At 32.6% G+C, this 27304-nt stretch overlaps 1 protein-coding gene across 1 annotated transcript; it reads right to left on the bottom strand.

Moving 5' to 3' along the window:
- Nucleotides 1-1362: 1362 nt before the first annotated feature.
- On the bottom strand, nt 1363-22193 carry LOC105362616 (tumor necrosis factor receptor superfamily member 4). The gene is made up of 2 exons (XM_011500091.1): nt 21808-22193; nt 1363-2130 (listed from the first exon to the last, which is right to left on the bottom strand). The coding sequence occupies exons 1-2, from the start codon at nt 21871-21873 to the stop codon at nt 1633-1635; spliced, it is 564 nt and encodes a 187-aa protein (XP_011498393.1). The 5' UTR covers nt 21874-22193; the 3' UTR covers nt 1363-1632.
- Between the last annotated feature and the right edge of the window lie 5111 nt (nt 22194-27304).

Raw genomic sequence — 27304 nt, 5'->3', positions numbered from 1 at the left:
AGATTCTTTTGTTCGATAATCAATGATAAAATCATTATTTTATCCTTTCATTTTTACGCGTATCGCATTTCGCATGGAAGATGAAGCTCTGTAATGATAAAAGAAATTGAAATATAAAGTACAAAAATACATTCATATGACAGATTTACCAATAATTCGTATGATGACAGTCCTCGGAAAAATAAATAAGTACAAAGGTAAACGTTCGTAAGAATAAAATAAAAAGGACACTACACTAATAATAAGCGGGACATGTATACGCGGCTACATACGTAATAAGATTATTTTCCACGTAATGACGCATATCCCTTACTTATTATGAAAAATCTACACGATCTGATACTCGATAATTCATCGTTTCATTCCAAAACAATCATGTATATTACTATTGATAGGATAGGAGAAGTTACAATGAAACTTTTCAAATTATCGACATTTTTATTTTAATCTCGGGTGATATTATAATATTACCTACTTGTAATTTCTTTATCTTTCAATTAGACGTGACTAGCTTAAAGTTATTTTCAAACCTTCTTTGCTTTTTATTTGTCATCCTTAAATTAATGTTAAAATACATTTAACTTATTCTGATTTATAAATATTTACGCAGCATCATTTACAGGATGACAACTATTAGTATAATTTGGCTCGGTAGCTTTAGCCGTTACATTATGAATGATCAAACTCAATTTACGAATACATTGAAAATATTATCTTTATATAATAATTAAATTATCATCGAATCGTTTACAATAATAATTTTTAATTCTCAAATTCTTATTCAGATTAATAAATTAAGATTGATATTTTCAATGTCTCATTTGGCGAAGAGAACGTTGAGATATTTTTTTTTTTTGCTTTTTATTTTTTCTATTTTTTTCTTTCTTCTTTTTTCTTTTAAGCATTGATTTAAGCATCAAGCACTTTTTCTTGTTTTATATAAAAATTTGCAAATAAATATAAATGTATCCTAAGATAAACGGTAATTGTTCCCATTCCACTACAAAACAAAATGTTGCCAAGATAACTAAAACTCGTTATATCTCTCGTCGACTCTAATTGTAATTATGCCTTTAATTATCATTAGCTTACAGTTTTATTGTATTGATAATTTTGTAAATATTTATGTTTTACACTGAGATGGCTTTATCTACAACCTTTTTTAAACATTAATAATGGGATGTGTGCGCGCGCGCGTGTGTGTATGTTGTAAATAATTATCACTAAGAGCTACCAAGTTTGTCACATTTCGCGCTATTTCAAACAAATCATCCCGACCAATCGTCATCAATCAATGTTCCATTAAATCATTTGAATCTGAGAAAAGCTCTTACAATAGCATAATATGGAGTGGAAAATTTCATTAAACATTAAACAGCGCGCGACTACACCCTCCCCATCCCACTTCGCCGAAATAAAAAATTATCAGGGCAAAACATCGAAGAGACTGGGACGTGCCGGTACGCACATTATCTGTCGATATCATCGGCAAAGCATCGTCCAAAAAATGTTCACAAGCTCAACGGGACTCCAGCAAAGTCCGCCAGCTTCATACGTAATACATCCACGGCACAGACACACGTAACTAACGTCCCCATGACGATTCCTGGTAGCTACTACACCTCGAACTGCTTACTCGGGCCTCAGGGCATTGGACTTGCCCTCGTCCTCTCGCATTTGGGCCTGCGCGTCCTCCCAGAGCAGTCTCTCCCGGCCTTCTCGATCCTTCTCCTCGTCCACCCCCTCCTCATCACCGTCGACCGAGTCCTCGTTAACGAGCTCGCTCTGCTCGCCGGTATCGCGCGCGTCCTCCGGCGCGAGGAAGACGCCCGGGCTCCCGGCACACTTGCGCCTGTAATCGGCATTGTTCGGGGCCCGCCTATGACAAGAGTCGCAGAGGGTGTCGGCACTCGGGTTGCAGTGGCGCGCCTCGTAGAGGCCCGGTCCGCACCTCGAGCAGATCCAGCATGGCTGGCTACCGTGATGGGGCGAGTAAGTGCCGGGCTGGCACTCCGCGCAGACGGTGTCCCTGCCACGGCCGCAGGGTTCAAGGACACCCCAGCCAGGGGCACACCGGCTGCAGTGGGAGTCGCCCCGATGATGACGTAGATGCGCCCGACCCTCGCCGACCTGAAAGTCAAAAGCGAAAGCGGAGTGATGAGCTGGCCGATGGCTGGCCTTCTGGTAGTGAGTCGTCCGTAGTTGGAGGTGGGTACGGGAGGTCGGGGAGCTGGGAGTAGGAGCCCGGGGCAGTCTGGAAATTTGGATGCGCAGATCACCTCGACACTTTATTAGCTGCTAATGCAATTTTCGGAGCGCAATCAATTTTCTGGGCGCGTGTTTGTAAAGAGAACCTTGACGCGATTGTGGATAGATTAGCCGAATGATCGTTGAGCCGACATGTGGCCTTGGGGAGATTAAATTCTGTTAAGTGAATTTTATATTCGAGTGGAAATTTTGTACTTTGGATATAGATTTACCTTACATTGTCTTTATGAAAGCCAAAGTAACGAATAAGTGAGTGAAATAAGACACAGGGCACGATAAAGAGGAATCAGGATATTAACAATGAATTCGAATTAAAATCCAACACACTTCAAAAGTTAACAGTTATATTGCACTTAATTTCAAATATTTCGTGAATGTGTTCCTTTCTTTTTTTCTTTCTTATTTTTATATTGTTTTGTTTTGTTTTGTTTTTTTTTTCTTCAAAATTCATCATAAGCTGACAAAACGAATTTATCACTATGAAATTGTTTAGTCTCATAAGATCATATCTGATAATTTATTAATAGTTTTTTTTATTAATACATTTGGTTGTCCTATGTGAATAGACGCGAAGGAATCGTTGCATATGTCCGCGATATGCATCATTAGATGTTTAATCGAGGACGAGAGTATCACTGCGTTTGTAATGATTTTCAATGACGATTAATTTTCAAACGGCTAAATGTCTATTTCTTCCCCTTGCTGAAACATTATCCTTTAGATGAAAAAACAAAAAAAACGAAAACGAAAACAAACAAAACAAAAAAAAAAAAAAAAAAAAAAAAAAAAAAAAAAAAAAAAAAAAAAAAATAAATAAAAACGGAAATACTCGTATAATCTAATGATGTGAGTAATATCGATAGCGAGCGCTCGAGTACCTTACGTTAAATCATCCTCATAGCGCAACCGAAATTCGATTAAACTATTTACGACCGATTTAGTTGGACATATTGCTTCCGAGTTTCACGTGTATCTCCTGCAGGTAAATCGCTTGCCCGCGAGAAATGTGGTCAGGATGAAAAAGGGGCTACGCTCGAGCGTTGTTATATCGCATTTGGTAATCGGCGAGCGGCTATAAAATGTTTCCCCCTCTGCCCGCCCGCCTCCAAAAAACAAAGGCGCTTTACGCGTAAGGAGAGAGACAGGGCCCGCGCTGCCAAAAGAGGACTAAGGGCATTCCCCATCACCTTCTCCTATTCCCGGGAGATAATCGGGGATCGGAATACGATCCCTCGGGGAAAGGAGGTCGGCGGCAGCCGAGGGGCCATATCCGATGAGCTAAGCGAAACGACTGAATATGCCGACGAGCAGGTGCTCGCCAAGGCGAAGGCCAGCTGACTTGCAGCTTGCGGGCCACTTGCCTCGCGAGGTTCGCCACCATTGCCAGGCGCTCGCGACAATTATTCAATCGTAATCGTTATCACCGTCCGCGCTAATGATTGGTCGTCGCCTGTACGGCCGATCACCGCTGCGGATATAACATTTAATGTCGCGAGCGCGTTCGCTTTTACGGTGACGTAGACATGCGCCAAAATCGCATCCAGCTTGCGAATGCTTTTCGAATGATCGAGTCGCGCGTGACGACGATATTCATAAACCATTGCATTTATTAAATGGATTAGATGTATTGCGGGTCTAAGAGCGAATATCACGTGTGCGTTCTCTGATGGCTTTTCAACTTCGAGCGTAAAGTAATAAATGGAAACAAAAAAGGGAAAAAATAACATACAATGGAAGCATAAAGTTTCGGGTCATGTAAATTACCAGGTCATTGTAATTGTAAAGTAAACAAGTGCTTTACCAACCAATGAGACATTAAAATAAAGGGAGATTGATCGATTTATTCGACTGGGCCTGATGTCTAAAATCAAAAATTGCTTTAAAGATCTTATTTTAAATTTTTGTCTCAGAAATACCGTAATAAAAATTAACTGCAATAAGTTTAAATTAGTTTTAAAATTGTCTTTTTGCGCTTCGATACATCTCATTTGGAATGGATACCTTAAGTTTCACATAAATTTTAATGGCTTCGTTGTTCTACTTTTTTTTTTCTTTTAGTCATTTGAAATTTCATTAGGGGTATCTTTATGATTATTAAGATACATAAACATTTAATCACTACGAAAATTGCCGGCAAAGTTTAATCTTCATTGCAATTATTAACAAATATCTAATGCACGATATGTATACATATATATATATATATATATATATATACAAACACATATTGCGTATCGTTGATAAAGATTGAATTAATCTTTTTATATACTATTCGATGAAATGAACACATTACGTAACTTTTATTTATTATTTATTGGCATTTTTATTGGATTTTCCCACCAATGCGTACATACATATCAAATATAAAGGCATATAATGCTCGGCTATATCCTAATGAACAAATTAATTTTGTTTAATTGTCAAAAAGCTACTAAATTTATAATCTTCGTCCTTTCAATTTTAACTTATAATCAAGTTAATTAAAAGTTTATCTTTTGTTTTATTATTTTGTTTTTCCTTTTAATTTCTTCCGATATAATAAGTCTCCTACACAAATCAATCATATTTTTATGAAAGAGGACAAAAGTATAATAATAATATTCATTTTGTGATTGATCTTACTATTCTTAAACGACCTTAAATAATAATTTGTTTTTCTAGTGTTAGCCGACCTGTGAAATTGCATCAACAGTGGGCAACAGCACATACATTTTACTGACCATGAGTATCCCATGCTATTTATGCGTACATTTTTAAAACTGTTAACGCAAGCGTTACAACAGCGATGGATATAGTAACGCTTACTTGTCTCTTTTTTTTTTTTCCCCAAAAAAAAAAAAAAAAAAAAAAAAAAAGAAACAATAATCAACGGCTGTAATACTACTCACGATCGTCAAAATTTGCACATCTTTGTATTTATTAATACACGGCATAAACAGGCATCCGAGCTAAAATTATCATGAAATTGATTCAGCCAACGACGTAAAAGAGCATTCGATTGTAATTTGGTCCAGTTAAGTGTCGAATTGGCGGCTATAAATATCGAGACGAACGGGTCAACAAGCTGCTGAATTTGGGAAATATCGATGTCGTTGAGTCGTTGGTAAGAACCGATCGGAAAAAAGCTTAAGCCGTAAGTAGTAGAAAGTGCACTTTGCCAAAAAGGCTTCTCGTCCCCGACCCCGTCGATCAGCCAGCCGCGAGCTGTACAAAATTTAATTACCTGGACCGGACGAGTGCCTCTCGACGGCATCAGAAAAACGTCGAAGCGAGGCCAAGAAGCCGGGGTGCGCGCGCGTCATTGTCACACGCACCGAGGCAGTGCAGTGGCTTTGCGCACACTCGCGTTTAAAAGTAACATAACGCGGCAGCTGGCACGTGCCGCACACGCTCCGACCGCAACGCGGGCCCGACGCAGCCGGCGAGGGCCTTATTTTCTCGCCTCGGCCGTTCCATCGTTTCCCTAAAGTCCCGCCGCCCTCCCTCTCTTGCTCCACAGCTTGCGTTTCACCCGGCCGACTCACGTACAATCCTCGACTTTTCAAAAATCAGCACTTGCCAGGTTGCTGCTGCTGATGCTGCTGATGATGCTGCTGCTGCTGCTGCATCGCTATTATCAGCAACTTCGTTCTTATACTAATACGGGTTTCGCTTCTTAAAGGGGCGAGGCTCGGCTCCGCGGTTCTTGCGGCCGTCCGATTTCGATTCGACGACGACTTCGGCTCACATTGGAAGGCTTGCGTGCGCGACTATGACGTGAAATTAATTTCTTTCAATTTCTAGGGCTTCGCCTGCTGCAATTTCGAATAATTTCTTACTCCGTTTGTGATCGACTTTTACGAGAGCATAAAAAGCCCCATAAATTACTTTAGTTGCAATAATTTCAAAGAAACGAATAGCTAGAAGACACCTTGTTTTCCTTTTTTTACTTCCTTTTATTCAATTTCAAATCTTAAAGTGACTATTGACGATTCGTTTTCAAAGACCTGAATTGCGTTGTCGTGTGAAAATTATATCGACAGATACAAAAGTAATTTTTTTCTCTCACCTCATTATGTATATTCTCATTATGGATTCCGCTATAATGGGAAATAATGTTTCTCAAAGCGATAACGGCCTACTAAATATCTTATTTATTTTTTCTTATTTATTACTAAATATTTATTATTTATCTGCTTAAACATAATAAACGAAATAATAGCTGAATGTATAATTTTATAAATGTTATAGGCACGGTATTTCACACGATAAGCTAGTTCTAATCGTATAAATGAAGCTGATGGAAAGTGAATGATCGATTAAAATTCATTTTAATCAAACAGAGCAACAGAAAATTTTGTTATAAACATGCGTTGGAAAATCTTATGTGCATATGTACCAAGAAAAATGATTTTAAATTTCGACCAGAGGTTTATTTCTTATTTTCTCTCTTTATATATCATTTTCTTCTCGCTTCCTTTATTATTCATTCCCTCCCCTTTCTCTCACATATATGTATATCAATATATATATATATATATATATATATATATATATATATACATCTGCCTCCAACAATTTCTCCCTCTTTTTCCGCTCCCCTCTATGTTTTTTCTTCCTTTATACATGTGTCTTTTACTTTCGCTGCCACAGTTGTGACTTTCGTGTGTCCCACCTCCCCCCCGCCCCAGTGTATTCCAATCACCACAAAAATTTTATCCTTGGTCAATAGTCATTATATGGCAAAGTACAAGATGGGCTTTTACTCCAATATGTTCGGCTTTCTTTTGTATTTGATTGAAATGGACCAAAGAGATTTATTTTCTAGGAAATGGGAAGTGGCAAATTGTATTTGCGGATGGGGATCGAGTACCTTCCGTTCTAAAAGTTAGATTTCTTTTAAAAACGCAGATCGTCATTGTTTAAACAGTTTTTTAGTATAGAAGCAATTTACTTTCAAGTTCTATCCATTTCTCATTTCTCGTTTCTCGTTTGTTCGAAAAAGCAAAAGAAAAATTATATATATGATTTGCTTGTCTTAAAGATTTGATAAAAATGGAAGAAATTTTTAAATTAAAAACTATACTTTTTATCCATTTAAACGAAATCGGTACTGACAATCAATATAATTGAAGAGCGCAAAGAGCTCATGCTTACAATCGTACTACAAAAATTAAAAACTAAATGTATATAATAATGCTTTTAAAAAAAAATTATATCTTTTTTATATATTATATCCCAAAGTCGAGATTGTCAATTTCATTCTTTTATTGTATTTCTTTGATATTTTAATTAATAATATTAATAATATTAATGATTGAGAAAAGAAAATTGCTATCCACTACTTGCGTTCGTATTACAAAATTTTAACGTAAAAAAAGAGATGGGAGATGAGAATTACTATGAGCCATGGTATCATATTATCAAATCGCTCAAGCATTTGCCAGTAAAATTTGTCACCTCATTAAACACGTAATACGAGCCCTAAAAAGTATTTCTAAAAATGCATTTTTAGATTACATCGAAACGATCGACAGTCACAAGAAATCAAATAAATACAGGCGAAATCTATAAAATTTATGGTTTGCAGATACGTGATAAGTAATAATGTTTATGCAAGCATAAAGAAAATAAAATGTATACCATTTTTAAATACTACAAACAGTATTAGTTACTAATATATAATTTAGTGACCACTGAATGAATTTTTAATACATAATAACTGTTTTTAATTTTGATGTTCATCTTATTATTAATAAATATTCGTAAATATTGTTCATAAGTGATTAAAAGTCGCTCGATCGATCACAAAATAGTATATATATATAAACATATCATTAATAAAGATATAATGATTTACAAAATACAGTTGCATTTATTTCGAAAATTACTATATCATAAGCCATTAGAATTTACACCAAATAAACATAATTCGTTTAATAATAAAGGTTCAATAATAATTCTAAAATTATTAGATATTATTAAGTATCTAAAATTATTAAATACTCGCTTTAACAGCATAAGAATAATTAAAAAGCAAAAAAAAAACTATCTTCGCCTTACTTAATAAGTACAGCTACAAAAAGCAAGTCTTAACTACAGAAATAATTGGTATTAGATAAAAAAAAATTTAGTACTTTTAATAACCTCAGCGAATAGAATTCTATTAATAAATATAACCCTTCTTACTCATACTTTCATTAATTAATATTATCACGTATATGGCATAATGTCGGCATACGCGAAACTACGATTATTTAGCAAATTTCGATAAAAAGTACATAACATATTTAATTGTGAGAATTGTTTTAACGTGAAAAGCAAAGGTCCTGGTTTTTATTATCTGCAGAGGTAAAGCCTTGGGCCATTTTTTCGTATTCCTTCATTTTAACTGATTTCTTATCACTTCCGGGAATGATAAATAATACATATATATATACATAATAATAAATTTGTTTATTATCCAATAACCGGTGTTGAAGTACGAACGAATGGATAAGATGGAGGAAATACGAAGACACGGAATACGGAAAAATGAAATGGCAATAAAATTGAATTTTAAAATAAATCCAAACCTTTCCACTTTAAAAATAAAATAAAATAACAATAAATAAAAATATTATTAAGCTACAACAGGTAGCCGTGGAATGTTACTAGAGGGATAGATGCATACATGGATAATCTATATAAATATACAATCTAACGCGAATGAGCAACAATTGTGGGTGTGCAATTTTGTACGTGACATTACACGATAAATTATTCAAACGATCATTCATGCAAATCAAACATTTCATAAATATTATATAAATATATAAATATAGTCATAATGAAGCTGACATATTTTATATACTGGACATTAAATACTCAAGATTCGTGTGATGAAAATAGAGGAGCGGCCGGATGGTTCTTGGGAGGGGAAGGGAGAGGGGAATGGGGGGAGAGGTGGGGAGAAGCAAATATTCCTATAAACATATTACATGCAAAATAATTGAGAAAGTTTACAACGACTTCACACGTGCACAACACAACCATTGATAATGACGAGTCTGCGGCTTTGAATATGTCACGTAGGCTATCGAGACCATTCGATTCCACGATGGATACTTGACTCCGAGTAAAACGAGAAACTCCGATTACAATTAACCGACGTTAAGTATCATTACAAAAAATCCGAAAGCGTGGGAAAGTCCGACGATTGATACAGAATTAGTTGAAACATGGGAAAATACGCGTTGTTGTGATAGAATTTATGCTAGCGAGTAAAGCAAACTCGACACCGACTAACTGTGAACAATAAATATTAAATTAAAAAACTAGTCACCGTCTGTTCGTAAAGCAACTACAAATGATCCACACGAGACAGACAGACGAGCGTTTCGATCGACACGAAGACGAAGGGATTTTGTCCTAATAAGCAACCGAGCATCGATAAAAAGCAATTGAAACAATAGTTGTTTTATTGTCGAGCGAGCTCTGATACAAAAAATGGCCACCATTGGATTCAATAATCCTCGACCGAAAGAGAAGGAGGCGCTTCTTCATCATGGCGTTCGTCCTTGAGACGCTAAAATTGTGTCTCGCGAATAGATAGGCTTCAAGTAGAGAATAGAGTCATAAACGGTCCAATGATAAACTCTCTGTGTATCTCTCTCTCTCTCTCTCTCTCTCTCTCTCATTCTCTCTCTCTCTCTCTCTCTCTGTCACACAGACTCTCTGACTCTCCCGTCTCTAAATAATACGAACGAGAAATAATAATAAGTGATTTTGATCTGGCATAAAATGGATTTCTTATGATTTATTGTGATTCGAGTCATTCGAGTCCGCCCAATTATAGAAAAGTATGGATCATACGGGATTATTCCAGTCGCAATTTAATTAAACAATAATAACACTCCCCATTAAATGGACGTATTTAATCATCTATTAAGAGGATAATGAAGCAATATTTACGTGAAAGTAAAAGATGTGTAATAAGATCGAACTATATTTATATTCTAATAATTTAAAAATTCAATTTAAATGAATCAAATTTTCAATGACTGTTCGTTAGAATAATATTTAAAAAATATATTAAAAAAAAAATGATATATTAAATAAAATTTTAACGTATTAACTAATGATTCGATTAAATGTCGCGAAATAGCATTTCCAACCAAACGGTAGGAGTGTAATATAAAGTTCCAAGGTACATAAATACTTACATATTATCTGCAAGTTAAAATATTCGAAGAAAAGAAATATGAGACTTTAAAAGAGATTATCATTCATAGAGATTTACGAAATGAAAATGTCTGTAGATTAAAAAAAGAAAAGAAAGGAAAAGTATGAAAGAATAACTTTCTTAAGTATTCAGCTTACCAAAGTTGAAAAACCAAAGCATTCAACCGTCGAACATTACATATAATTTTTAATTTACTATTGAGCTTTTAATTTTGCATTTTGAATAATATAATTTCTCTGCATTACTGCACATATAAAGCTATTTTTCAAACTTTTTAATCAAAATTTTATAGCATAGAATGGGGCTCTGAATATTTACTTTTGATTATTTTTACAAATGCCGCACAGAATTAAATAATATTCGTGAATATGGACTTTTTTAAAGAAATTAAATATGTGTGTGTGTGTGGGGGGGATGTATAAATATATTGTAAAAAGTTAAAAATTGACAAATATGAATGCAGTGAAATTGCAATAACAATAAAATGTATACATTATTTGTCAATAATCGTTAAGGAAATGAATAATTACCCATTAACTGAATAAACAATACAAGCATTCAGGTTTGCAATATCTGTTGTTATTCCAAATCAAGCCATTTCATTATAAAATTATACTAATATTAAATTATTTGAATAGTATTGATTTAAAATGCACTCGTTTCTCAAATGTCAGTATATGACATTTGAATTAAAAATGAATTTAAAAGTAACTAAATAGATATTTCAATTTATTAATAAAAATTCAATATAATTATTCTTATTAACCTCATAGTCGATTCTATGTATATGAAAATGTATATACTATTTTTAAATAAAACGATATTAATATTTATTAGACGTTTCAAAATATACGTAATATAATAAAACAGTCGATTATAATAACAAAATTCAATAAAATACAGCTCAATTATCAATTATTAAATAAATCAGTTATCCATTAGTATATCATTAAGAATACTTTATTTAAAGATATTCGCAAAAAAAAAAAAAAAAAAAAAAAGATTGTTGAATTTTTTTCGCATATAAGTAGATCTCATGAAATAGTTGGATTAAATATATTATTATAAGATAATTAAAGAAGATCAGAATTTTAAAGAAGATAATTTTAAAATGCCTTACAAAAATTCCATTTACTGATTTTTTAATTTTTTTTATTTTTTATAGTATTAAAGTGGCCCATTTAGCTACACGTATTTTTAAAAAATTTAAGAAACACTCTCATCCTGTTTTATGTTAATGAATGATCATTATGGGCATTATTTCCAACATTTGTACATTTCGAAACTCTTGCACTATTCATGTACATAATTTGTTAATCATCGCTTCGATAAGTTTTTAAAAAACTATTTGAGCTTTAAAGATTTATAAAATCCAATTGCATTTATTCAATCTTACAACTCTAATTGTCTATATCCCATTATATGCGGGAAAAAAAACATCTTTGGTTCTTATTAATAACTTAATATTAATTTGTTTTAAAATGTTTATTAGTAGAATTATTTAATACTAATTTATTAATTCAGGTGCTAAAGGTAATTTTATGATTTTCATTAGAATTTGATGATTTTATTTATAGTTCTTAATAGTATTTATAATTTGTATACTTATAGTAAATTATATTAATTCTGAGTCATTTTCATTATTAAATTAAGCATAAATGACTTTTATAGGTTTAAATGAGGACTAACGGTCATAAAAATAGTTTTATCTTTACATAAAAATTAATATTATTTATTAGTATCCAAAAGTTCGATTGTGACATACTAATATTGTATTGTAATATCAAAATCAAAGCAAATATTCTCATCCAAATAAGTTCCGTATAATTTTCTCAATGTTAAACCCTAAAGCCCACCTCGCCCCCTTTTCCGTTTCTTTTTATTTTTCATTCACAATTTTAACAATCGTAATAAAACTCGGTTCCGCACGGCAAAATACGTTAAGTATTTCTCACATGTTAAAATCACTCTTGTAAAATGCTTAAGGATTAACATTTTTTCTGGGGTTCTGGCAAGTGACTGTATCACGTAGGAAGGGAAAAAAAGAAACAGACTGGTGGAGTGAATGAGTAAGTGTATGAGTGAGTGAGAGAGAGAAGAGAAAGTTCAAGAAATTAAGGAAATTACCTATCATGAAAAATTATTTAGTAAAATTAATCACAACAAATTTTTTAAATTTTATTTGACATTCATTACAAAATTCAAAATGAACGATATGAAATGAACAATTTCTATGATTTTTGACAATTTTTTTAAAAGAGTTTTCGAGTATTATTAAGACATAATACACGTTACGTCCGAATGATTTATATCATTACGGATAGTAAAAAAACTTTTTGTAATATTATATCTAATATGATTTTTATTACTTCCGAAATAATTAATAATAGTTTACTAATACAATTTCAAAATTCATAAAAAGCGAATTACAAAATTAAAATAAAAACACTATATTTTTACTTTTTATTGAAAAGTAAATTATTTATTATTACGTTATTAAAACATTTTGGGCTTGAAAATAAAATTTATAAACAATGTAGTATTTCACACAGTCTTAAAGAAATGATCGACTGAATGTGATTAAACATGATGACCCTAAATTTACTACTCACTATCAGAATAAAATCTTTTAAACTATTTAACATACACACACACGCATACGTGTATTTCAATATTGATGCGACAGAAAAATAATACCCTTTTCTTCATGTAATAATGACAATTAAATTACGTACATTCCCTTGATGCGGTCGAATGGCTAACGCGGATACGAATAAAAAATACGTATAAATTTCAGCTAAAAAAATATTAAATCATATTAAAACGAAATTGATGTTTAAAATTTCTAAATACACAAGTTTTTAAAAAAATGTTTCTTGAAAATTCTTTTAAAATTAATTATATTACGACGTATATAATTTCGAAATATTTTATAGCAATAATTAGATAATAATAATACTGGTCATAATAATAAAAAGAAGAAAACGATGAAGAAGTTATTGTAACAATAATAAAATATATACGCGATGTAAAATTATTGATTGATTATTAAAAGATTATTAATTAGAGAAAAGTTTGAAATTTATTCATAATTATATATATATATATATATATATATTTTTTTTTTATTTCAAATAAATAAATTTGAAATATTTAGATGTATTTTAAACAATACAATTGTATATTAAAATATATCCAACTTTTTTTCACATAAAAATTTGTTAGAAATATTTGTTATAAAAGTATGTATCGATTACCTTTGTCTTAAGAACGCGCATATCATTTATCTATGATAAAATGTAATATTAATTAGTACGTTATTATTATGTTTTTTTTTGTCTGTTTGTTTATGTTTCAGACTCATATTAGTAGCATAAAAGAAATAATTTTTGCGGATTGGACATCTAGGACATAGGACATAAAAACATCTAGTTCTATATAGTAAACATTTCATTACAAAAAAATTGCAACGAAAATCCCCTATACATTCTTTATCTAAGGATGGGCATTCAAAGCTACTAAAGGATAAACATAAAGTTAATGCAACAGTTCGCGAGACATTATAGGCAGACATACTTTTGCGTGACAATGAAACGTCCGGAAGGGCCTAAGCGCACATGCACACATACGCACAAACACGAGAACAACTTCCGTACGTTGTAGGGCTCGACTTTCCCTGCATTTTCCCTCTTATTGCTATTTTCTCATTTTTTTCATTTGTTTTCTTTTTCCCCCTTTTTGTCTGACTTTTTCATACAATCGTATACACGGACGTGAGGCGATGCGAAAAAACGGAAGTTGAGTGGAGGGGGAGAGTTGGGGTGCGCCAGCTGGCCGCATATGTAATTTGCCGAGCACCGATAGAGGATCCAAACGCGATAAATATTCCACACCCGACAGTACGAGTGGTATCTTCGCAGCTTTTGCGAAATTTTGTTCCTTTTTTCGGATGTTCCCCCTCCCTTCGGCCCTTTGTGCGAACATTGGGAGTTGCGAAGCAGAGTTCCCGTACGATCAGTTAAAAATGCGTTGCTATTAAAAGTAGCTCACTTTTCGTATAGACTTGATAAATAAAAACATTATGTGGTGAAGATTTACGTTTTTTACTCGAATATTCAGGATTCCATATTGTTGAATGGCGTTAAAAACATTGATTTTTAAGTTTTAAATGCACTTTTGCGAAAGAATTTTTCAGCATTGTAATTATGTTTTACGAGGGCTAATGCTAATAATTTCTACGCCAATAATATTAAAAATATACTAGTAATAGGATTTATTATTATATTAAAATTATGCCAATAATTAAGCAGAATAATAAAAGAATTTATCAGCTGTAGATTAAAGGCAATTAAGTAAATTATAAAAATATGTAAATTAGTAAATAAGAACGAAGTTTTCGCGAAGAAAAATATAAACTAATATCAGAATATAATAATAATATTAAAATTGACTTTATTTACTTTTATCATCTTTCAACAATAAATCATTTTTAATGAGTTACGTTGGAAAATCTCTCAAACACTAATGAGTCTATCGAGAAAAGCCATTTCCTCGCAACGTAATACTTAGTAATTGCGGAAAATGAGGAATGGCACTCGGTTAAATATTCTTCATCGATTGGTAACTCCCATCTTATTATATGTTTCATAAAAAATTTAAGATCTAGAAGGGTAAAATGCTCGTGAAACATGAAAAAGCAGAAGAAGCAGAGAGAAATGACAATTTAAAATCCTTTTAAAAGAATGATCGCTAACAACATAGCGAGCATCCCTTTATGAACTTTTCATTCGAGATGGAGCGGAGACATTCGGTTAAAATTTTACATCATTTCATAAGGACATTGTATTACCTTTCTACGACAACATTATTAACGCTCTGAATATCTTTTGAGAACATAAAAAAAAAACGAAGAAGAAAAAAAAGAAAAAAAAGCAACGAATCTCTTTCAAAGCTCAAGTTAACCTATTAACAGATCACGCACACTAGAAGAAAACAAAAGATCCGCAGAAGCAACTTTTGAAATGTGTCGAGCCTTTTGTTTTTCCATTTATTTGAGTTCAGTAGTCTCGCAATTGTATCTACATACTACACTTAACTTTTCAACTTTTTTACTCATCTTCTTTCAATGCGCATAACATGATTCACCATTGGCGCAACCACTTTTCTTATACGATGCTAATGAGGAACGAGATACCTCAAAGTCGTTTCATATTCGCCTGAATACCCCCCCCCACTCTCTCTCTCTCTCTCTCTCTCTCTCTCTCTCTTTGTCAGTGTATTTACAATACGCTTCAAGTGCGCACAAACAAGTATGTACTTATAAAAGCTTGAATCCTTGATGATGTCTGGTTAACTATGACATTTTAATAAATATACTTCTCAGATAATAAACAATGAGAAAATGTTTGCAGCAATCATTTTATTGCTAAAATTCATATTTTTATTTACTTTTTGCGAAAAAATCAAATTTATATTTTTATTTTATACTAGACTACTTATAAAGTGCATTGAAAGATCGACGATTGCTTAATGTTATAAATAATAAGTATTTGACATTTATTACTCTCACATAAAAATAGTAAACGAATAAACACATAAGAATAGAAATCGATCCAAGAAATGGATTTTGTTTTAAATACAATGCGTCTTATATATAATAATTTAAAAATTTTTCGAAAAGAAATATTGAAATTTTAATATTATTAATTTATTTGAGAAACACTGATTTAATGGCAATAAGTTGCTTTTTCTATTATTTTATAATTTTAATTAAACAAAACAAAAAAAAAGAATAAATAAATAAAGAAGATTCTCATTAATATTATTTGATATTTTAATTTTTATTTCTGATAATATATAAATATAGTTCAGTTTTAAATTGCTTACAAAGAAACTATAAGTAAATAGAGTATACGAATGCCATAGAATAGTTGTTTCTTGTACACACACACATACATACACACGCACGCACGCACGCACGCACACGCACACACACGCACACGCGCGCACGCACGCACACACACGCACACGCGCGCACACACGCACACACGATTATCTGAGTTTAAAAACTTCAAACTCGCGTAATTTTAGATTCATGCAGCTTCAACTTTAAATAATTTAATTATAAATATATGGAACAGCAATGGCATATGTGTGCACATAAGCTTTGGGTACATAAATTATTCAGAGCTGTAACCTAATACAATGATATCAGTTAATGTTAACTGAAATTAATTAAGACTTATAGTCTTGATTTTCTCACGATAACTGCATATTACATAGCAAGTTTTTATTATATACCGTAATATGAGAGAAATCTACTTTTCCCGAGCTCAAAGTGCCGATTCGTTTTTGAATAAAATTCTTTGGGCGCATTTATACAAAAGTATATACTTACATTTCCATCGCCTGCAATAATATTTTGCCATTGCCTCGAGTGAAAATTTTCTATTTGATATGTACATATAAAACAAGCTTTTTTAAGTTACTGTTTATATTTTCGTTAGTTTATGCGCTGCCTGCCGATGAAATACTTTTCTCTTACAATGTTCCGTCGATTCATTTTTCGTAGACAATGGAAAGAGTTTAATGTTTAGACATTTTGTTCGAAGCTATATGAATTTTATATAAACACATGTGCAAAACGCGGCTGCTTTGTCTTAAAAAGCTTTCGATTAATTTATTGTATTTACTTAGATGTTGAATTGTTCAATTTTTGCTGAAATGTTTTAAGGAAATTGTTAGACTGTACAACGATATGAATAAAAAGAAGACTATAAGAATAAAAAGTATTAGTAACAATATGCATAGTAGTAAATATCATATTTTATATATTTATTTCATAAATATTTCAATAAATTTATAAATAAAACTGCTTCTAATGCTTTCATGGTTATTATAGTAAAAATACTATTGTACTCTAAAATAATCGAATTAAAAGAACAATAAAAAAAAAAAAAAAAAAAAAAAAAAAAAAAAAAAAAGAATAAATAAATAATAGTAAATTAAAAATTTATAGCATAAGAGTACTATATACAAGTAATTTTTCATATTTTTATAAATATATTGAAGTGTGGCTATAATCTTTCTTATAGAAAGGGAAAATTTTCTACTTTATGCTTACTTATAGCAAACAACAAAAAACTTGACTGCGTAAAAGCGCTTGAAAAACTCATGTGAAATCATTTATCAATAGATTATCCTACCATAAACCGAGAGTGTATAGCTTTTTATCGACTTATAAAATCAAAATAAACAACTTTTTATAATTTTCAATATAAATTCAGGTTAATTTAGACCTCCGTGTATAGTTATGATCTTAATCAAACAAAAACAAGAATCAATAATTTGATAATAAATGTATTAAATAATGTTTTTATTTATAAAGGGCCATGCAATTATATGCTTATATTTTTATAATTAATATTAAATATACGAATATCTTCTAACGGTGCATTAAATTTGGAAATATATTGCTAAAACATTTTCTCATACCGAATATCTTAACATTTGTCATCTTTCAGTTATTATTCTTATTTTTGTATTGAAATTATTAATATATTATTAATTTATAGATATTGTTAATTCCATAGGAATACATTAATCTGAAATCTTCAATCTCCAAATCATTCTTTATTAATCAACTATTTGTTTTTTCATAGAATTGCCGTGCAATTTGCTTTAGTTTATATATTCTGCATTAATTTTTCTGGCATCGATAAGTGCGATATATTCTTATTAAAAAATTACAAGCACAGCGTATTAATTAATTCATGCTTTTGTATGCAATATTAAATCAATTTGATGTATATTTTATTTAAATATCATTGTTAGATCTCTCCTAGTCAGTTAAAATTTCTATAAATAAAGTCTCTCAAAATACATTCTTTAAATTATTTTATAGGCATTTTTAGCACTGGAAAACTTTATTTTGTTATATTAAATCAATAGTGTGTTATTTACGCTGATCTGGATTGATAAGGAGAGCATATAATTATATCACCGTTTATTATTTCACATTTGCCAGATCTAATTCATTCGAATGCATCGTGTTCTGTGCTTGCTTAGGACCGATTAGACATTAATTACTTTCACAATCTGATAATTAGATAAAGAAAAAACTTGGAAATACTTGTAAATGTGTATTCTATGTTGTGTATTACTTGTAAATGTATATTTTCAATTAGAGGAAATATTTTAAAGTTTTCTATTAATTGTTTGTGCTATAATGTAATCTTATATAATTATCTTATTAATAAAATATTATTATTAATGTATCTTATATGATTACCCCAGTCGTTGTATTTCGTTCAACAAGACAATTTTAACTACTTTATTCAGGCAGCTTTACATAAACATAAAGAAATTATTTTAAATCACAAAATGCAAAATGATTTTAAACTTTTTAATCATTTTTGTCAAAGCTATACAAAATCCGATAACATCGAGTTGCATAAAAAATCGTTTGATGCTATTATTAATTGTCAATATCATACACAACTAATTCTATATAATGTTATAAGCTAAGTATAAAGAAATTAACTAATCTAGAAGATAATTTAAATCAAATTGGACTTACATTCATGCTTCTATGAATAAGAGCGAATGAAATTTAGTAGTGCTAATATATTATTTCATATTTTCTGTTAAAAAGTATAATAACATTTATTATAACTGCATAAAAAGACACGGTAAAAAAATGTAAATTATTATTAGAAAAAGTATAGAAAAAAGTACTATGAAATTACTGTGATTTAGAGACTAAGTTGAATATAGATATATTACGTCTATAGAATGATTATTCTGTGAGGAGTTTTTGTATTTATAAGGCAAAAAATTTTACTCCATAGCGAGAAAGATATTATGAGAATATCAAGAGAACTAAATTAATGTTCATTTCGTTAAATAACTAAAATTTATGTTTATTTATATAAATAAAAAAAAAATATATATATATATATATATATATATATATATATATATATATATATATACTTTTGCATGTAGCGAATGCAATTACAATATAGTTTATATATGCCGAATATTGAAGGTATCCAATTCAATGTAGCTTGTATATCTAACTGGCGACAATAAGCTGCTAACTGTATATGCATGTGTGTGTATGTGTGTATATATATACATATATGTGTATATAACACGAAGTTTTCCATGCCTCCTACAACTTTTCATCAAATTTGCTCCATTTTCCCTTTCAAGTTTATAAGTCTAACTCTTGTAAATGCACGTGTTTATACGATTATAGATATCTGTATGTATGAGCAGGTGGTAAGAGAACAAGAGAGGGGAGAGAGGGATCAGAGAGTAAGAGAGAGAGAGAGAGAGAGAGAGAGAGAGAGAGAGACTTCCTTCCTCTCTCGGTCGCTTTATTCAACATTTTTTACATTTCATGCTTTATAAGTGTCGACACTTCCGTTTTATTAATAAAAAGCTATATAACATTTAATATGTCATGAGAAATCGCAAAAAAAAAATTATAATTTTAATAGTTAGCTGGATGGAACGTTGATTGACTTATTTCCTTATATTACAAAAAATCTTCCCATCATTTTTAAAATAAATTTTCTTAATAAATATCCCATTTCTTCTCGTTAATAATCAATTTATTCTTTTATTACATTATGGACTGATGATTACCCTTCTTTGAGCATGTCGCACATAATAACGATTAAATCTCAAAGTACATTATTTCTTGAATAAACAATTCTATTCTGAAATGAGGTATATTAACATTATCGTTAAACTGTTCTGTGTCCTCCTATATTTTCTAATGAGGCAAATTTTCCTCGTGAATATCTACAGCGACATTCTTAAATTCTGACATAGAGCGAGTGCAAATTCACACACACACACACACACACACACACACCGGGTGTACGCGTACGTAACGTGTAGTGAAAATTGGATACGTGCTTTCTCGTCGACTATAATTATGTAAAATATCATTACGAATAACGCAAACAAATATCATAGGTAATGAAAGCCATCGAAAGTTGTAATGATACTTTACATAATTGACACATTGACGATTATCCGATCTACGCGTACTTGTACATTTTCAGTTATCACGAAAGTCCTTTTTTTCAATTATTATAAAATTTTTACATATTATGCTTTCAAATGTTATTACCGATTCACTGTTTCTTTCATTATATTTAATGCCCTTTAAAATGTAGATATAATTTTTGCCATATCTGCATTTTTGATGGTAAAGCGATAAATTTAAAACGATAAAAGAATTGCCCTCGTTGTTTGTTCGATTCATGCAAATCGTCTGCAGATATAGATTCTTTGGAAATTTTATTTTTACATTATTACGTTTGAGCAGAATAATTGTTTAACTTTCGCTCGATAATTTACTTTAGTTCATTCCTATTATTTACTTGGTAATCGTAGTTTTACACAATAGCACTTAATCGGCCGCTTAAAGCAATACAATTTAATTTTAATTTTTAATCCGTTACTTTAACATCTGAATATTCTATTTTGCAATTTCAAGTATTTTTTTTTAAATATATGTATTTGTGCTTATAGTTTAAAATGCTATAATATCTTCAAATTATATATGCACTTCATAATGTTTATTTATTTAACTTTTTTAATAAATCAGACGGGTGATGAATAATTTTGAAAAATAACAAACTGAATTAACATTTCAGTATATTAGTGAAAAAGGTGCATTGTTACTCTTTAAACAATTTGTACTATTCGAGCAAATATCTCTACAAATACGAAAAAATGAATTGAAGTTGATATATATGAAAAGAACCACGATGAAATAAATATTCAAGTTTTTTAATACAATATTTCTTCGGGCAGAAATAGAATTTATGTATATTATACCGTTTACCGTATAAATGGTAAGTAATAAAAATCAAGTGCAAAGTGAAAAGAACGTAATGCTTGAATTTCAGAGCATTTTTATTTAATCATCGCTGAGAATCAGAGAGATTGTAAAACTGCAAAAGCGAAGAACTTGTTCGCTAAAGTCAATTAACAGATTCATCGGAATTGAACTATTTCAGTACATTTGTTAGCAATTTATTTTTGTGGCAATTAAAAAAATTGTACCTACTTCATATTGCTTATAATGGCATAAAGATACGTTTCTCTAAATTTTAATAAATGTCATAATATATTGAAACTCCATCGAATTTTTCCCGACACACTATAAGAAATTTATGTAAACTTTAAATAAGCTACATTTTCATCATGGGGGTTCTTTTATAGAAAAGCAGAAAATTAGAAAAAGGCGGAGAGAGAGAGAGAGAGAGAGAGAGAATTGCAAATCATCCCCCTTGACGGGGCTATATATTTACCTCGATGAGAGACGAGATTGCAAAGAGTAGGACGATGCACATTGCGCTCATCCTGTCTAGCGTCATCTTCGATTCGCGATTAAATTTCTTAAAAAGGACGTGAAAAATTAAAGTCCGAGCACCGGTCGACAATTATCGGCGATTCACTCGGGCCAACAACAGTCGCACTCCCGTCCCACGAAACAACAATTCTGCGTCACTTCACCCACGCTGCTGAATTCGAATCAAAGTGTCGCTCGCACGTCCGACTCTCGACTGACTGACGAAGGGCCAAAAGGACCGTGCGACTCTATGCTCCTGCTCCTGCTCCTGCCCCTGCTCGTGCTCGTGCGTGAGTGCGTAGACGAGAGAGCGAGCGTGGTGCAACGCGTACACGCGCTTCCCTCAGCGGTTTCGCCTCGAATGTAAGACCCGCAGCTGCGGTAGGCTCGCCTGCTCCCACAGCCCCGCTGCATCATCACGTGGCGGGAAGGCGCCGGGCCACCCCCACCCCAAGTCGCCCGATCCGCCGCCCCCGAAGCCGGCTGGGCGCTTTTATCGCTTCTACTTTCCTCTCGCTTCCGATCAAAGCAGCGCCACGGCGGCACTCTGCCACTGGCATTGAATAAACTTGCTCACTTTGCCTTGGCACGATCCTAGTGGAAGGGTGGGTTTAGTGGACGATGGGGAGGGGGGATGGGGAGGGGGTGATAAGGAGGAGATGGTGTAACTACGAAGGCCCACATTAATTGAGTTAATAATTATCGTTAATGCGCTCTCCCGTGTACTTTGGAGATGGATTTTAGCTCAATGTTGAAATTTCGATCGGAGTCTTACTTCGCTTATATTGCTCGCCTAACCACTGTCACGCTAGGCCGGCCAGGCGGTTGGAATTACGCCTGTAATTCGATTCGAAAATTGAGAATTGTGTGGCCGCGTGCCCACGAGGAATATTTACGTTGATGGTCGCTCCAGTTCATTCGTCGCTTTAGCCGATGGACCCTACGAACGGCTTACGTCCATTCGACGCCATAGAGTCCAGGCGAGCAAAATATTGTTTTTCTTTTTTTTTTTCGAATAATCCAGTCTCGGGATAAATTGTGCCGGGATAAATTTGCTCGGGATAAATTTAAAGAGCATCCCCCACGCTTTCCCCTTGACTTTATTTATCTAAGAATGCGATCTTATGCTCGTGAATGATAAACAATAGGACTCAACTAGGGATAAAAAATGTCGATCTATGGATGTTCGACAATTCTGTCTGTTATAAAACATTCCACAAAAAAAAGTTCACGAAGAATTAAATAAACTCCGAGCAGACAAAAGAACTCGTTATCCATTTACTTTCAATTACGCGAAGCGTGTGCCGTTAAAATAACGATGCGTATTCCTTATTTTCAAAATGCAAATGAAACATCATTTGCCAATGCGTACAGAAGCGTTTAGAGAAGCTTCGTGCCTACGGGACTGACTCCTCGCCCTCACCTCCGTGGCAATCTTTGCTGCGGATAAACAGCGCTTCACAGTCAGCATCTTGCCGGCTACCTACCGGCTAGAAAAAGTAGAAAGAACAGGTAATCTTAGCGACCAACTCCGCGGGCGACTCCGCCCCACCCCCGTCCCGTTGTCGAATGAACTAGTGATGGCTGGCGGGGACGGGCTGGGCGGGCAGGGCCGCGCGAGATGTCCGGGCGAGCGTAGCAACGCATCGGACCCGGCGCCCCAGACGCTCGAGAGGATCGATTGGCCGGCCATTATGGTTTCATTCCGTCGGCCTGTCTCCGCGTCGGCTCCGACGCATCAGCTGCCCTCGACATTGACGAGAGCGGTCCGAGAGCGGCAGCTGCCCGCCCGCAATAAGCGCCCGAGGATAAAGGTCCTCCTGCTCCTCCTAGGCGGCGGCACGCGCTCTAAACGCGGGACAGGTGTAGGGGCCGAGGTGGCACGCGACAGCCGGCGATCGTGACGCGCCATTGGCCGCTCGCAGATGCTCGGAATTCGGGCCCGACAGGGCCCCGGGCGCCCGAGGCAGCCCGTGGCCGCGAACCGCCGCGACAAACGTCACAGATGGACGCGTCGACTCTCCGAAGCGGATCGCTGACTTTGGCGACGGGCCTGTGGGCCCCGAGTACATCGGTTCCTCCGGCCGGGCGTAGCTACGACATCGAGAGGCCCGATCAAGCTGCTGTCGTCAGTGATCGGACGATTGCCCTATCGCCACCACCCACCGTCGCCACCCAACGCGTCCATGGCTGACCGACAATTGCCACGACATTAATATGTGGGACACTTCCGTGCTGGAAACTATAGCCGTGGTGATGTGTAGCGCGGGCCCTCGAGCTCGATTCTTTGGATCGCGAATGCGTGGGCGAAAAATCACAGGGCCGACGAATGGTTTATCCAGTCGGTGGGAAATTTTGTCATACCATCGTTTGCTTGATCGGTCGTGTTTTATTGGATTATTAATTATATATAATTGGCACACTAAAATAAATGGACGATAATTGTAATGTTTTCTTCTTAGTTTTTACATAGTCTCCCCATATCAATGATAAAAATATTACAATTAACACGATGGCATGATTAATAGAATTAATGATTAACACGAATTAAGAATGATTAACACGATTAATAGAATACTAAAAAGACTAGGAATTTTGATGATTGGTTGCTTGTGCGTGTGCGTACGTACTTACAATAGTACCTCCTAAAAGTTACTTAAAGTAAGCAAAGAAATTATGAAGGTGATAAGTCTTAAGACACAGACTATGCAAGGAGTTAAGCACATACGATACAATTAAATTAAAATAGGTGATACGTCATTTTAATAATAAAAAAAAATTATAAATCATACAGCCTGCAAATGTTAAATTCAAACAAGTCATATATATATATATATATATAGTAAAAACAAACAAAAATAATGATAACACGTCAACTTTAATTATTGTTGTTATTTTAGGATCGCTTAAAACATTTTTCTTTATTTAACTTAATTAATCTCATATACTTCTATAAACATCTCGTTTAAATTATACATATTTCGTTACATACAAATATACATATTAATATCAAAACTTAAAACAATTTAATTCTATAACATTTATTATTTCTTGCTGAAACTAATAATTAGCATGTAATCTTGAACGCCTAAAGCCTGTTGATTATATTTTAACTAAATACAGTTGACGAGATAAACTTGTAACAATATCAATATATCCGTAATATAATTATTCCCAAGTATATATATAAACTAGTTTAATTATAATAATTTATTTAAGTATTAACGTAATGAAATAGCCAAATAATAGTCAAATTATAGGATTATAAATTTAATCGTTAAACCAAGATAGAAATTTTTATTAAATTATTTAACAAAATATAATGTTACAAAAAAACAACACAAAATCTATACATATTTAATTGCATAATAGCTTAAATTTGATTGTCGTGCCCTCAATAAATACTAAAAATTTTATGATTTACCTAATAAACAATCGTTATATTCCAACTTGCGTCCCAGTTCAATAATAATTTCGTAATAATTATTAACAAATTCATATGCTATTATTGGTATATCTTCCTTTCGCACTATCTCTCTCTCTCTCTCTCTCTCTCTCTCTCTCTCTCTCTATTTTAAGATAATAATGTTCAGATGACTTTTTTATGACCAAAGAACTTTTTATCTTCAAAGGTATTATTTTATTTCATGCCACATCAAGCTCGATTGTCATGAATTAAACATTCCCTAATATCGTTTTTAGCAATTGGTATGTAGTGGTGTAATCGATATCAACATACCACCTCGACGTGTAAATGAACATTTAATATTCGAACGACAGATGAAAAATATCATTGTACAGCAAAAGAATGAGAATATTTTCAGTGAAGCTTTGCATGATTTTAATGCGGGCCGTGTGTAAAATTGATTTAGCATAACGAGAATAGTACATACGTACAATTGGAATTATTCCGTTACCTATAAATAACAATAAGATCTTCGTTGGTTTTCGAACGATCGACAAAAACTCCTCTTTAGTTCAGTAGTGCTATTTGGAATTTATGAAAACCATCGGAGATGAATAATTAATTCAGTCACTTTCATTTCGATCACCAAATTGTGTGACCCGTGAACCAATCGATTATGAGACACGTAACGCAACTGATTTACATAGACCAGGGTTCTAAGCAAATGAAAAGATAATATATTAGTTATTATTTAAAATACCACATTCAAAGATAATAGATTAACGAGTAAAGAAAAAGTAGATATACCTTTTGAGTATTCATAACCAGAGAAGAACGTGAGCAGTGAGAGCTTTAATCATGACATAAGTAACATTAATGAAAAGCATATTTCTTCCACAATCGTAGACATTTGGATAAGGAATGCTAAGACATTAACATAGAAAATTGGATACATTAGCAAAGTCTAGCATAGAGGTAATAGAGTGGTAGCGCTTAAATAATTTCTAGTGCTTAAATAACGTCAAGTATATATATATATATATATATATATATATATATATATATATATATATATTCGCTGAAATTGAATCTCATTTGTGTTTAAGGACCATTCCTGTCAAAATCACATCTCGAAGATCTGCTTTTGTCAGATTACCAACAAGTAGAAGTCAACTTCAGGTCAGAACAATAAAAAATAAAACTAACATTGGTAATTTGAATGTTAACTAGATCTCTATATGTAATTTGTGTATGTAAGGTAAGCGAGACAAGAAACTCATGGTACATGAGAAGTAGAATTGATGTGGTAAATGAGGGTGTACTGTGAAGCTTAAATATTCAAATAGCGTGATGTATAGAGAACCCTATTGCGTAAATAAAAAATAAGCGATGTCAATGTATGTAATGATTCTGCCATTTTAATTCATTAAAAAAAAAAGTTTAATTAAACTTGTTTGAATGAAAGCACGTTAACGCAAAATGAAACTGTTTACCTTATAGCATGAAAAGTTACAAAAGATTGAAATATTTGTTAAAAAAATTATTTATATATATATTTATTTATAGAGACACACATAGAGAGAGAGAGAGAGAGAGAGAGAGAGAGAGAGAGAGAGAGAAAAGAGGGGTCAGTCAGAAAGAGAGTAAATTTATGGTATTCTCAATTTTACTACTTTTCAAATACATAATAATCTACTATTTATATAAACACTGAAAATATACAATTTTCTTTTAGTGATAGAATTGTATAACTTTTTAAATCTTTGAATTTCATTTGATTATTTAAACGAGAAATTCGGTCTCGTATTTATAAATGAGATAAATGATCTCATATTTCTAAAAATGTTATAAAATATTCAAATATAGCCAGTATATATCAGTTTACAATATTATTACAAAGTTCAATCAAGGTATTAAAGAATATTTTTATGTGAAAATAAAAAAATTTATTTCCTTTCATCGGTATTATTATTAAAAAAAATTTTTTTTTATTGTTAAGTACATTTTAATTTTAGTAACTACAATATTTTAAATAATTAATTTTTATGTT

The sequence above is a fragment of the Ceratosolen solmsi genome, unplaced genomic scaffold, assembly GCF_000503995.2.
Source record: "Ceratosolen solmsi marchali unplaced genomic scaffold, CerSol_1.0 scaffold41, whole genome shotgun sequence".
Taxonomy (NCBI): Eukaryota; Metazoa; Arthropoda; class Insecta; order Hymenoptera; family Agaonidae; genus Ceratosolen; species Ceratosolen solmsi.
The sequence above is the reverse complement of the archived record's forward strand: the minus strand, read 5'-3'. Positions and strand labels throughout refer to the sequence as shown.

Excerpts from the sequence above, each read along its gene's own strand:
- LOC105362616 (XM_011500091.1), bottom strand. The coding sequence starts at position 21,873 with ATGACGCTAGACAGGATGAGCGCAATGTGCATCGTCCTACTCTTTGCA. Across the intron at positions 2,131-21,807 it reads CAATCTCGTCTCTCATCGAG|GTCGGCGAGGGTCGGGCGCA; the intron begins GTAAATATATAG and ends TTTGACTTTCAG.